Here is a 13898-nt window from a genome sequence, read left to right on the forward strand (position 1 = left end):
TGTGAGACTCCAACTCAAAAAAAAAAAAAAAAGATATGCAACGATAAACTGTCCTATGCATGAGATTATGGCAAAGAAAAACAAAGAACATGTCCATAGCCAGGTCTGGTGGTACATGCCTATAGTTCCAGCTACTTGGAAAGTTGAGGCAGAAGGATCACCTGAGCCCAGCAGGCTACGGTGAGCTGTGATTGTGTCAATGTACTCCAACCTGGGCAACAGAGTGACTCTGACTCAAAAGAACAGGACCACACAGAGCAGCTAAGTGAAGTATAAGCAAAGGTAGGAAATTATCACACTCTAGAAAACAACAAAACATGCTATCTTTGTCCCCCTATCTTACAAAACACCTTTTCTCTTTCCCACTCTCAGCGTGTTAAATTTGCTTAGTTTTTCAAATAAAAATTCCTTCAAATTTGAGAAAGCAAAGTTTGGTGACTTTCCAATGGTTGCCCTGAAAAATAATCGTTTAATTTTTACCTAAAACTTATCAAGTAAGAAACTTATCAAGTAAGAAAGTAAGCACAGTAATAAATTATAGAACAAATATATTTATGTTATAAAACACAGAACATCCCATTTTCTGATCTCTTACATAGTTTCAAAAAGAATATTATGTTATACTCGACAATCTGCTTTTATAAAGACATTTACAAGATAATCACACTTATAAGAATAACTTTGCTTCATTAAATTAAATAATTCTTCCATAACTAGAAGAGCAGCTAGGATTATGCCTTCAAATGTTAAACACAAATGGAAAAACTACACAAAACAATTCCATATATTTAACTGAAATCTTCCTGAAGGAAGGGTCTTTTCTCACATGAAGTATAAATGCTTTCCAAGGAGCAATTTTAAGTATTTTGCCTCTATAAAGAAAAAAAAAATCAGGTTACTTGTGAGTCTAGAAGTTACCCAAGCCAGTGTTGTAGTTATTTAAAGTGTTATGTTTTCCTCAGTGTTTATGTAATTAAGAAATAGGCAGCCGGGCTCGGTGGCTTAGCCTGTAATCCTGCGCCTTTGGGAGACTGAGGTGAGTGGATTGCCTGAACCCACAGGTTCAAGACCCGCCTGGGCAACTTAGCGAGACCTCATCTCTATAATAAATAAAAAACTAGCCAGGCGTGGCAGCGTGCGCCTGTAGTTCCAGCTATTTGGAAGGCTGAGGTGGAAGGATTGCCGGAGCCCAGCAGGTCGAGGCTGCAGTGGCCGGGAGTAGCCACTGCATTCTAGTCTGGGCAACAGAGTAAGACTCCAACTCAACAACAACAAAAAGAAATAGGCCAGGCATCACTTTTGGGTGCCCTCCCAATGTGTGAGCTTTTCTGTCTTCTTAGTAAATCCTGCTTCCTTAAAAGAAAGAAAGGAAGAGGTCATGGGAAATATGTTCAAAAAGTATATTAAATGATTTAAGGATGTATTAATATTCGGCAAAAAGATAAATACTACAGTACAGTTCAACATAATGTTCTATAGAAGAGATATTTTTGATAAAAGAACAATTTTACCTTAGAATCAACTCATCTCGTGCCATAACTTTGAAGTCTGTTTCACTCAGTCGAACCTATAGAAAGAATTACAATATGAATTGGAATTGAATGCTCTTCCTGAAGACACAGAAATCACCCAAAAGGAGTGCTACACTGAGACCTACGAAACCTCTCTAGAGTTTGAGATTTAAATGGCTCAGCATGTATTGTAATTTTTTAAAAACCTTATTTTACCTCATAGAGGTTTTTAAAAGGTGAACTATTTGGTACCTGAACAGTGGACATCATCATTAGAAAAATGCAAATTAAAGTTCCAATAATGTATCACTACATACTGGTTAAAAGGGCTAAAATAAAAATTAGTGGCAATGTCAATACTAGGGAAAGTAAACTTTAAAATACTGCCGGTGAGAATGTAAAATGACACTGCCACTCTGAAAAAGGCCGGCAGTTCCTTTAAAACTAAAGTGGGATGCGCCAGAGGACCCAGCAGTTGCACTCTTAAACATCTATCTCAAGAAATGAAAATAAATGTCCAAGTAGCTTTATTTATAATAACCCCAAACTGGAAACTATCAAATGGCCCTCAACAGGTGAACTATTATACATCCATACCACAAACACTGTTTAACAAAGAAAAGATCCAGGCTATTGATACACTGAGTGGAAAAATAAACACAATTTCAAAATAAATGCTACATGATTTCATCTACATAAAACTGAAATAAAAAGTACAGAAATGGAGAACAGATTAGCAGTTGCCAGGGGTTAGGGATGGGAGGAGAGTGAGGCTATATAAGAATAACACAAGGAAGACTGTGGTGACAGCTAAGATACATATCTTGATTGGTAGTGGTTACAAAAACACGTGAAAAAATTGCACAGAACTATGCGCAATATGTCAGCGTCACTAGTGAAATCTGAATAAACTCTGTAGATTGTACTAATGTCAATTCCCTGTTTTTCATACTTTTATTCAAGATGTTTGTTATGCAAGATGTAAACATAGAAAGAAGCTCAATGAAGGGCACACAGAACCTCCTCACATATTTCTTTGCAGTTACCTGTAAATCTATAATTACTTCAAAATAAGTCAAAAAAGGGTGGGTATAAGCTGAAACTGCTTCTTCCCTATACCAAATGAAGGTAAGGCGCCTTTCCTACTTTAGTATAAAATTTAGGCTTTATTAGTTTCCCTTATAAGACAAATCTTTTCTTAAAATGGTTTCAGATTATAATACCAACCAGTAAAACAGAATTATCTTAAAATGTGGGTTATCCTAGCACTTTGGGAGGCCAAGATGGGGAGATTGCTTGAGCCCAGGAGTTCAAGAACAGCCTGAACAACATAGTGAGACCCCATCTCTATAAAAAATAGAAAAAGTGGCTGGGTGTGGTAAAAAAAACACCTGTAATCCCAGCTACTTGGGAAGCTGAAGTGGGAGAATCACTTGAGACCAAATTCGAGGCTGCAGTGAGTTAGGTTAACATCACTGTACTCCAACCTGGGTGATAGAGAGAAACCCTGTCTCTTAAAAATAAGTGGGGCTACCCCTTCAGATCCCTTCCCACTGTGGGAGCTTTTCTGTCCTCTCAATAAATCCTGCTTTCTAAAAAAATTAAAAACAAAAAAGTAAGTACATAAATAAATAAATAGAAAAACTCTTAAGAAAAAAACGGAAGAGGGGAAAAACATGATAACAGAATATATTATTAAAAAAATACTATAAGAAGCATATAGTAATTCTCAGATTACTAAAGCACAATACAAGCCTTTATTCATTTAATTAATAATCTGACCCCAAAACTTTAGGATAAATGTTCAAGCCAGGCTTGGTGGCTCAGCCTGTAATCCTGCACTTTGGGAGGCTGAGGTGAGTGGATTGCCTGAGCCTGTGGGTTCGAGACCCACCTGGGCAACTCGGCGAGACCTCATCTCTACAATACATCAAAAAATCAGCCAGGCATGATAGCACGTGCTTGTAATTCTGGCTACTCGGAAGGCTGAGGTGGAAGGATAACCGGAGCCTAGCAGGTCGAGGCTGCAGTGGCCACTGCACTCCAGTTTGGGCAACAGAGTGAGACTCCAACTCAAAATATTCAGCTTAGTGAGCCTATATCCTGTTTTCTCAACTGAATCACAAATTCCTCCCAGAAACAATGTTACTTCTTTTGTAATACCCATATATGCCTGAATGTAATAGTGACAAAACTCAATTAATGTAGAGATGTGGAACAGGAAGAAATTGAGACTAGACAACAAAAACTTCAGAGGAAATGGTAGAATATAAAAACTAACTAGCTGTAACCTTTTTCTGAAGAATAAAAAAGTGGTTTTAAAGAACATCCTAAGAGCTTTAAGTTAGAAAAAGAATATACTACCCAGAAGTTGTAATCTCCTTTTTTGACATTATTATTATTACTTTTTTTGAGTTGGAGTCTCACTCTGTCGCCCAGACTGGAGTGCAGAGTTCAGTGGCCGCTCCCGGCCACCGCAGCCTCGACCTGCTGGGCTCCGGCGATCCTTTCGCTTCAGCCTTCCAAGTAGCTGGAACTACAGGCATGCGCTACCATGCTCGGCTAATTTTTGATTTATTATAGAGATGAGGTCTCGCCAACTTGCTCAGGCAGGTCTCGAACCCGCAGGTTCAGGCAATCCACTCAACTCAGCCTCCCAAAGCATGGGGACTACAAGCTGAGCCACTGAGCCTGGCCTTCTGACATTATTTATAAAGGATATAAATAGATTATAGAAATATCATAAGTTTTCCAAAATCTGAAAATATTCTAAAATATATTGCATATATAAGGTACAATACCTAGCGCACCGCATATCCCCAATGTCATTACTGTTATAATGGCAAGAACAAAAAACAAGCAAAGATAATCCCTTCAATTCTATTAATTTGAAGAAGATGTGCCTGAAACTGCTAAACTAAAAACAGAACAAAAACATACCTTTTTGGGAAGAGGTTCTTCGTTGGTCATCTTGATTCCTAAAAAAAAAAAGGGTTGGGGCAAAGAGAGTCAATTGATTTTCTTCCAGTTAAGGTAGAAACAAAAATTACTGGCTTTTTTTTTTTTTTGAGTTGAAGTCTCACTCTGTCGCCCAGACTGGAGTGCAGTGGCCGCTCCCGGACACCTCAGCCTCGACCTGCTGGGCTCCGGCGATCTTTCCGCCTCAGCCTTCCAAGCAGCTGGAACTACAGACGTGCGCTGCCACGCTTGGCTAATTTTTGATTTATTGTAGAGATGAGGACTCGCCAAGTTGCCCAGGCGGGTCTTGAACCCACGGGCTCAGGCAATCCACTCACCTCAGCCTCCCAAAGTGCGGGATTACAGGCTGAGCCACTGAGCCCGACTAATTACTGGCTCTTTAAAACGAATTCATTAGCAAACTATGTTAGTCAAATTATTAGACTTTATTTAAATAAACTTATTTTAGATTTATTTATTTATTTTGTTTGTTTGTTTGTTTGTTTCTGAGTTGGAGTCTCACTCTGTCACCCAGACTGGAGTGTAGTGGCTGCTCCTGGCCACCGCAGCCTCGACCTGCTGGGCTCCGGTTATCCTTTTGCCTCAGCCTTCCAAGTAGCCAGAATTACAGGCATGCACTACCATGCCCAGCTGATTTTTTGATTTATTGTAGAGATGAGGTCTCGCCAAGTTGCCCAGGCGGGTCTCCAACCCGTGGGCTCAGGCGATCCACTCACCTCAGCCTCCCAAAGTGTGGGATTACAGGTTGAGCCACCGAGCCCGGCTTAGATTTATATTTAAAAGTTGCAAAGATATTACAGTTATTGTATATTCTATAACCAATTCCCCCTTTGTTAGCACCATTATTACAGTTATCAGGTAATTTTTTAAAAACTCCCTTGTAAAAACGATCAGGCCAGTCGTGGTGTGGATCATGCCTGCAATCTCAGCACTTTAGGAGGCCAAGGCTGGAGGACTGCTTGAGACTAGGAGTTGAAGACCTGCCTGGGCAACATAGTGAGAATTCCGCCTATACAAAAAAACAGAAAAATGAGCTGGTTGTGGTAGAGCACACCCGACCTATCATCGTGCCACTGCACTCCAGGCTGAACAACAGAGTTAGTCTTTGTCTTTCAAAAAAAGACAAAAGCTCTTCATTCAAATCGTCTGATATTGCCATGAAGGGTCAAGAGAAATATATTTTTTCCAGGAGAGGTGGCTCACGCCTGCAATCCCAACACTCTGGGAGGCATAGGTGAGAGGACTGTCTAAGTCCAGGGATTCGAGACCAATCTTGGCAACTTGGCAAGATCTCGTCTCTACAATAAAAAAAAAATTAGTTGGCCATGGTGGCATGTGCCTGTAGTTCCAGCTACTTGGAAGGCTGAGGTGGAATGATCGCCTGAGGAGTAGGTAGTGGCTGCGATGGCCGTGCGTTTGCCACTGCACTGGGTGACAGGCTCAAAAAAACAAAAGATAAATATAATTTTTTATTATATTCTTACAACCCTCCTATGAAAGACAAATCTTGCAGCAGAAGTAACAAGCTTTGTGCTTAAGTCAGATATTGACCTCAGACAGTATAACAGACATTTAAGGGTAATAGCAGTTTCTAAGCCTTTTATTTCACAGCATTGTGTTTTGTTATAAGGTAGAATCTATCACAGTCATAATTCACTACTGTCCCATGGCTTCATACATTACATATTTCTATACAAAATTGTAGAAAATTCACTTAACCATCTTAGTGATAGATAGGTTAATGAATTCAAATAAAGAACACTTTATTATGCTGTCTTAAGAATGAATGCCTGGCTCAGCCTGTAATCCTGCACCGTTGGGAGGCTGAGGTGAGTCAATTGTCTGAGCCCGCGGGTTCGAGACCCGCCTGGGCAGTGAGACCTCATCTCTACAATAAATCAAAAAATCAGCTGGGCGTAGTAGCGCATGCCTGTAATTCCGGCTACTCAGAAGGCTGAGGCGGAAGGATCGCCGGAGCCCAGCAGGTCGAGGCTGCGGTGGCCAGGAGCGGCCACTGCACTCCAGTCTGGGCGACTGAGTGAGACTCCAACTCAAAAAAAAAAAACAAAAAAAAGAATGAATGCCAATAGTAAGTATTATTTATCAAGCCATGAATTCACACACTTACAAAGGAAAAAATGAAAAAAAAAATCTAAATTGCATTTGCTACAATAACATAATTTATATAAAGTAAGAAATGAGTTCTTTTACTGAAAAATGCTTCTGTTATTTCCTAATACATTTAACAAGAAGACAGGCAAATTTATTTAATCTTAGATATTATTTCTTTTTTTTCTTTAACTCCTAGGCTCAATAGACTGATCCTCCAACCTCAGCCTCCTGCATAGCTGGGAATACAAGTGCAAGCCACCACAGGTTATTATTTCTAATAGCATATTCATGAATGTTTCCTTATATTTATAAGTATTTATTTATGGCTTATTTTACATACTCTTACTTACTACAAATTCTAAACTACTAGGAATTCTACCAAAAAATTTGTATGTTAAACCGAGTTTTTAAAAGCTACTTGATTTCTTAGTGAATATTTGGGACTCCTTTAAAGGAGATGTTCTTCCAATACACACACTCCCAATTCTACCTTATAAAACAGATACTCTAGTTATATTGTTATTAAGCTCTAGTTTTCAGATTAGGTATGTAGTGTAAAAGAATTTAGAAAAAATAAAAACTGATCATACAATAAATTACTGGTTTAATTCTTCCCTCTTTAATCATCTTCTCATGGGATGTAGCAAACAGACAAAAAACCAAGTATGTCATCTGTTTCTGAGCTGATTGTATATGTTTCATCAATTCAGTCACTCCGTCCTAAGAAGACATGATCATACTTCTAAAATTTTAAATGTATATTTTTATTTTTCTTTGAGTTGGTCCCTGCCTACTTTACGACCCTTGCTGCCCAGTTTACAATCTCCACTGCAGTTAAAGAAAGCTGCTTAGTGACTAACTATCCTAATCTGGCAGCAGTTATTCCAACCATTTGGGAAAGCTTCACCATGTTTATCTCTAACCACTTTTATTTTAGGACTTTTTTTTTGGAGTTGGAGTCTCACTCCGTCGCCCAGGCTGGAGTGCAGTGGCATGCTCATCGCCACTCCAGCGTCAACCTGCTGGGCTCTGGGAATCCTTCCACCTCAACCTTCCAAGTAGCTGGAACTACAGGCACGCACTACCATGCATGGCTAATTTTTGATTTATTGTAGAGACGAGATCTCACCATGTTGCCCAGGCTGGTCTCGAATCCGTGGGCTCAGGCAATCCTCTCGCCTCAGCCAACCAAAGTGCTGGGATTACAGGTTTGAGCCACTGCGCCCGGCATATAGCAGGACTTTGATATGCATTCACTCTATTAGCCTGCAAAGTCCTGGACACAGAAATCAAGCCATGTGTTTTCTCAGAATTTCCCATTTGTCCGGAATTAAGTATCAATAATCTTTTTAATTAAAAAGAAAAAAAAAAGCCTGTAAGACAATTATAGTCATTTGAACTGCACATATTTGACCACTGTATGTATGTATCTATATTTCACCCTTCTGGTTAAATTCTTATAAGGTTCCCATTTCACTCAAAATTCCATATACCCATTCTTTTTGTGTTCATACCTCTTATCACAACCTGAGCTTATACATCTTATCACTCCTGTCGTTCTATATACCTATTTCTCCCAATTATTAAGTAGCTCCATGGGGATAGAATTGTTTCATTCACTTTAGTTAAATTTACTGAGGCAGGGTGTCTTGTCTGACAGGCTGGAGTGTAGTGGTGAGATCATAGCTTGCTTACTACAGCTTCAAGCAAACCTCTTGCCTCAGCCTTCTGTGTAGCTGGGACTATAGGCTTGTACCACCAGGCTCAGCTAATTTTTAAAAGTTTTTGGTAGAGATGGGGCAATAGAGGATTTTGCTATGTTGCCCAGGCTGGTCTCAAGCAATCTTCCTGCCTTGGCCTCCTAAAGTGAAGGGATTACAGGTGTGAACCTAGGCACCTAGCCACAAACTTATATAAATACATCAATCTAAATCCTTTTGAGAACCAATAAGATAACCACATTATTATCAAATTGTGAGAATAAATATGGACCTTGATATCACAGGTACTATGGTGGAGTTCTATGAGTGCTTGAAAACTAGATTTACAGCAAGGACTTGGTGGCTCACACCTATAATCCCAGCATTTTGGGAGGCTGAGGTGAGAGGATTGCCTGAGCCCACAGATTTGAGACCAGGCTGGACAACCTGGCAAGACCTCATCTCTACAATAAATTAAAAAAATCAGCTGGGCATGGTGGCATGCACCTTGCAGTTCCAGCTACTTGGAAGGTTGGGGTGGAAGGATCACCGGAGCCTTGGAGTCTGTGAGTGTGCCGCTGCACTCTAGCCCGGGCGACAGAGTGAGACGCCAACTCAAAAAAAAAAAAAAAAAAAAAAAAGGAAAAGAAAATTAAAAAAGCAGCAGAAACTCTGAGGCTCCATTTCCCCATCTTGATAAAGGTTCACCACAAGGGCCCCAAATTACTGTACTTTTCTTTTTGCTGTTGTTCTCTGAGTCAGAGTCTCACTCTGTTGCCCAGGCCGGAGTGCAGTAGCACAATCACCACTCAATGCACCCGTGAACTCTTGGGCATAGGCAATCCTTCCACCTTCGCCTCCCAAATAGCTGGGAATACAGACGCAGGCCACCATGCCTGTCTAATTTTTTTTTTTTTTTTTTTTTTGATGAGGTCTCACTATGTTGCCCAGGCTGGTGGTAGAATTCCTGGGCTCAAGCAATCTCTCTTGCCTTGGTCTCCCTAAGAGCAGGGGTTACAAGCGTGAGCCACTATGCCCAGTCTGTTGTGCTGTTTTTGAAGACAAACATTAATTTTTGCATGGTGGCTGGCACAAAATGATCAGGCGCCATGACTCATGCCTGTAACTGCAGCACTTTGAGAGGCCAAATCAGGGACTGCTTGAACCCAGGAGTCCAAGATCAGCCAGGGCAACATAGCGAGACTTTGTCTCTATAAAAATAAAATAAGCTGGGCATTGTAGTGCACCCATAGTCCCAGGTACTTAAGAGGCTGAGGCAGAAGGATCATTTGAACCCAGAAGATGTACCACTGCACTCCCACCTGGGAGAGAAAGACCTGACAACAACAACAAAAAAAAAGTATTTAATGATTAGTTTTCTTCTCCCCATCAAAAGACCACACTCTCAGCTTAGTCAACATTGTGAGACTGCACTTTTACAAAAAATTTTTTAAAAAAATAGCTGGGTATGGTGGCAAGCACCTATGGTCCTAGTCACTGGGAAAGCTGAGGTGAAAAGATTGCTTTAGCTCAGGAGTTTGAGGCCACAGTGAGTTATGATCATACCACTGCACTCCAGCTTGGGTGACAGAGCAAGACCCTGTTTCAAAACAAAACAGAAAAACCAGTCTTTCAGTGTTTCCTGAAAAAGCTAAAGGATAACAACCACATCATCGTCCTGACTTTGCTTCTAAGTGTTACTAAAGAATTCTTGGTATCTCCAATGTTTAGAATTTTAGAGAGCAGTTATTTGCATTTTTTTTTTGAGTCGGAGTCTCACTCTATTACCCAGGCTGGAGTGCAGTGGCACACTCATGGCCACCCCAGTGTCGACTTGCTGGGCTCCAGAGATCCCTCCGCCTCAGCTTTCCAAGTAGCCGGAACTACAGGCGCACACTACCACATCCAGCTAATTTTTTATTTTTTTATTGTAGAGACAGGTCTCACCAAATTGCCCGGGCTGGTCACGAACCTGCAGGCTCAGGCAATCCATTGTCCTCCAAAGTGCTGGGATTACAGGTTGAGCAACCCAGTCTGGCCAGTTATTTGCATTTCTAACATTGGCTTATGCTCTTTCCTTTTTAAAAAGTTTGATGCCAGGTAGATTTTAAAGAAACGGTGCTTATAATCCAAATTATCTTTAAAAATACATTTCTAGCCGGGCTCGGTGGCTCAGCCTGTAATCCCACGCCTTTGGGAGGTTGAGGTGAATGGATTGCCTGAGCCCGGGGGTTCGAGACCCACCTGGGCAACTTGGAGAGACCTCATCTCTACAATAAATCAAAATGAGCCGGGCGTGGTAGCACATGCCTGTAGTTCCAGCTACTTGGAAAAATACATTTCTAAATTTGCAACATAAATGAGGGATAAATACAAGTTTTGTATAAATGCACTTCTTAAGTCAACTCTCAGAGCCACAGGTTATTTAAGGTGTTTGAGGTAAACAACGTGGGAAATTCATTTGGGGGGAAAAAAAATCTTCCCTTAACTTTAAGCTGACGAAAAGTCAATCTTTCCTTGAGAGTCCATGATATGCCACACAGTTAAATGCACTGTCAGGCAAAAGTCAAACTAGAACAGATTTAAAATTTAAAAGTATCTCAACATTCAACTACTTAGTCAAAATAGAACCTAACTCTCAATTTTGACTTTTACACTGTATTAATGTGCTAAGAAATTTACTATTTCACAGGGTAATTTTAAAAAACCCACTGACAAGCACAATAACCATCTAAAGTCAATTCTAGGGAGGCACATGACATCAATAAGGGTACCCAAACTTTACCTGTACTATGACCACTAACCCTGAATTGTACCCCACAGCTTTAAAAGCTTTGAAAAATTACAAAGAAATCAGAAAAAAAGTCAATTTTATATTCATAAAGACAATGGATATTCCAAGTTCTTAGAACACTCTATTCCCGTATCAGAAAATGGAATAACCAAAACATTTGGAGTCCATTAGAGTTGAACCTTGAATCTTGAAGGAAAATAATGAAGAAAATATACTCAGTGCTTATGAGTCACACTTAATAATCACAACTTTTCTTTTTCTTTTTTTTTTGAGTTGGAGTCTCACTCTGTCGCCCAGACTGGAGTGCAGTGGTTGCTCCCGGCCACCGCAGCCTCGACCTCCTGGGCTCCAGCGATCCTTCCGCCTCAGTCTTCCAAGGAGCTGGAACTACAGGTGCGTGCTACCACGCCTGGGTGATTTTTGATTTATTGTAGAGATGAGGTCTTACCAAGTTGCCCAGGTGGGTCTTGAACCCGCGGGCTCAGGTAATCCACTCACCTCAGCCTCCCAAGGCGCAGGATTACAAACTGAGCCACTGAGCCCGGCTACAACTTTTCAAACTCAAAATTAATCCTCATTTTCCAGGATGTAAATGAATGTGAGTCGTTAGATGAATCAGTATTCAGGGATTAAAACAGCTGTTAATTATGTGGGGTTAGGATCTCAAATTCAGTGTCCCTCAAAAGTTGGTAAGTGATGATAATTGATTTTAAAATTATGAAAGTTTCAGTTATTTATGTAGATAATTCAGAAATAATATATCTCAAGTGTAGACTGTCAGAACCAGCATCTACTCCTGACGCTTTAACACAAACAGCTTAGGATGTGGAGTTCAGTTTAGGTTGGCTAGGTGCCTAGCATCCCAGATCCCAGGAGTTTCCTGGCTCTTATTTAGCATTATGATCCTAAGTTAGGCAACTCAGTTCTCTCTGAACAGAGGCAAGCACCAGCCAACACTTCAGTAAGAAGGCATGTACCTTGCTGAAACAAAAACATAACTCAATCAAGAAACCGGTCACTATACACCGTAACAGCCTTGGCACTATAGCAGAAAGGTACTAGTAGTCCACCTTTTCCTTACTCTTTTGTCATGGGTGTGATCTTGAGCATCACTTAACTCTGAGCTGCGGTCCCAAGTCAGCAAAAAGAGGATAACAATTTTGCCTGCCTCACAAACTCTGCAAATGTCAATGCTTTTGAGCACAATAGCAATGCTATATAGATAAGAGATTGTTCAAATAAAATATGAACATAAAATACAACTTCAATGTGCATTTAGGAAAGATTAAATCCACCAACTACATCTTCAAAGGTAGAAAACATTTATTAACACCCAAATTCTAGTCTGATAGAACACCTTAATGATATCTATCCAGTAGGATAAGCTATTGTGGGAATATCGAAAAGTTGTTTTCTGCTAAGCTTAGTAACTACAAGGAACAGAACATGTTCAGAAGCAGAAAAGTGGAAGATGATTTAAAAAATAAAAATAAGAATAAAACCAAAATATTATCTTGTCTTATTTTGCTAAAGGACCTATTAACATAAAATTCTGAAGAGCAAGAAACAAACAATACAAATACATTATCAAATAATGATCAAGGATTCTATATACGTACAAGACTCTAGGAATCCTTAAAAGCTGTAATGTACAGAACAAATGTAACGGTGACAATGCTCACCTCCACATCACAGGACTAGTACAAGTTTTCTAGATCATATATACCAGCTTATTTCTGACAAATAATAAACAAAAATATTTGGAACAAACATGACAACATTGAATTGCAAAAGCTAGATAGACGAGCCATGTAAAAATCGGCAATGCCTGGGACACACTATTACTACTACTTTCATCCTTTGGGATTTAGAAACTTTAGTATAGTTTCCTAAGTTTCGCCACTGAAAAGTTTATGAAAATACTGATCCCGTAACTATGTATCTGCTTAATATACCATAAGACCCAAAAGCACTCTTAGAAACACACCTATCCAACCCTTAAGATTTAACCTCAACCTTACACAAGCCACCTTGTGGGCTGCAATCTTCCCCAATTTGCCCAATCAGATGCTACTGAGTAAACTAAGAATAAAATTTACACATCTTGAAAAGATTTTTGCACAGTTTCTAAATGGGGCCTTAAAAATCTACAACACGTTTGTCACAGAGGACTTAATGGTCAACACTTTAAAATAAAAAAGAGAGTGAGAACTTGTGGTGATAGATCTGGGACTTCCACATATCTTCTGAAGCAATAGAATTAACTAAATTAAAAATCGGATGAAAACTCCATAAAATAGGAACAAATACAACTCCCGACCGTAACATGTTCATCGAGGTACTTTTCTACCGGGGAGAAGAATCGTTTTTTTACTTTTCGATCACAATTAGTGACGATTTTAACCTAGTCCTACGGGATCAACCAACCGACTTTCTTATCAAAATAAGAGTTTGGGCTTTCCCACATGATGAAAAGCGGTTTTTAAAAAAGTAATTCCATTTCTTCCCTTGGACGCAAGCACTCGCTTAAAAATGGAAGTCCACAGAACACAGCTGCAACAACAACCTATTGCGTGACATGAACCGTGGTGCACAAACGCCTCTTTTTTCCTTAGCTGTACTCGCTCGTGCGGCCAGGTCCTCGGAAGCCGACCCAAGGAGGCGGGAGGGGACTACGCCGCGGCAGGGAGGGGACGAGCACGGCCGGCCGGCCCGCCCGGGGAGAGCGACCTCCGGCCTCCGCGAGCACCCGCCTCACCCCGGGCCTGGGGACCGAGGTAAAATGGCCTCGGAGCGGCGGAA

At 40.3% G+C, this 13898-nt stretch overlaps 1 protein-coding gene across 4 annotated transcripts in view; it reads right to left on the reverse strand.

Moving 5' to 3' along the window:
• The window catches only part of WTAP (WT1 associated protein), a 35900-nt gene that overhangs the window by 21442 nt on the left and 560 nt on the right, over positions 1-13898 (reverse strand). For 3 of the 4 annotated variants that reach the window (XM_008074377.2, XM_008074378.1, XM_021707179.1), the window contains exons 2-3: positions 4452-4489; positions 1512-1567 (exon numbers count right to left, since the gene is read on the reverse strand). In XM_008074377.2, the coding sequence (XP_008072568.1) occupies positions 1512-1567; positions 4452-4481 (86 nt within the window). In that variant the 5' untranslated portion in view covers positions 4482-4489. Of the gene's footprint in view, positions 1-1511; positions 1568-4451; positions 4490-11275; positions 11283-13898 lie in introns of all 4 variants that reach the window. The other variant, XM_021707178.1, reaches the window with a different exon arrangement.

This window comes from Carlito syrichta, unplaced genomic scaffold (genome assembly GCF_000164805.1).
Source record: "Carlito syrichta isolate Samal-C Ts95f unplaced genomic scaffold, Tarsius_syrichta-2.0.1 Scaffold316421, whole genome shotgun sequence".
Lineage (NCBI taxonomy): Eukaryota > Metazoa > Chordata > Mammalia > Primates > Tarsiidae > Carlito > Carlito syrichta.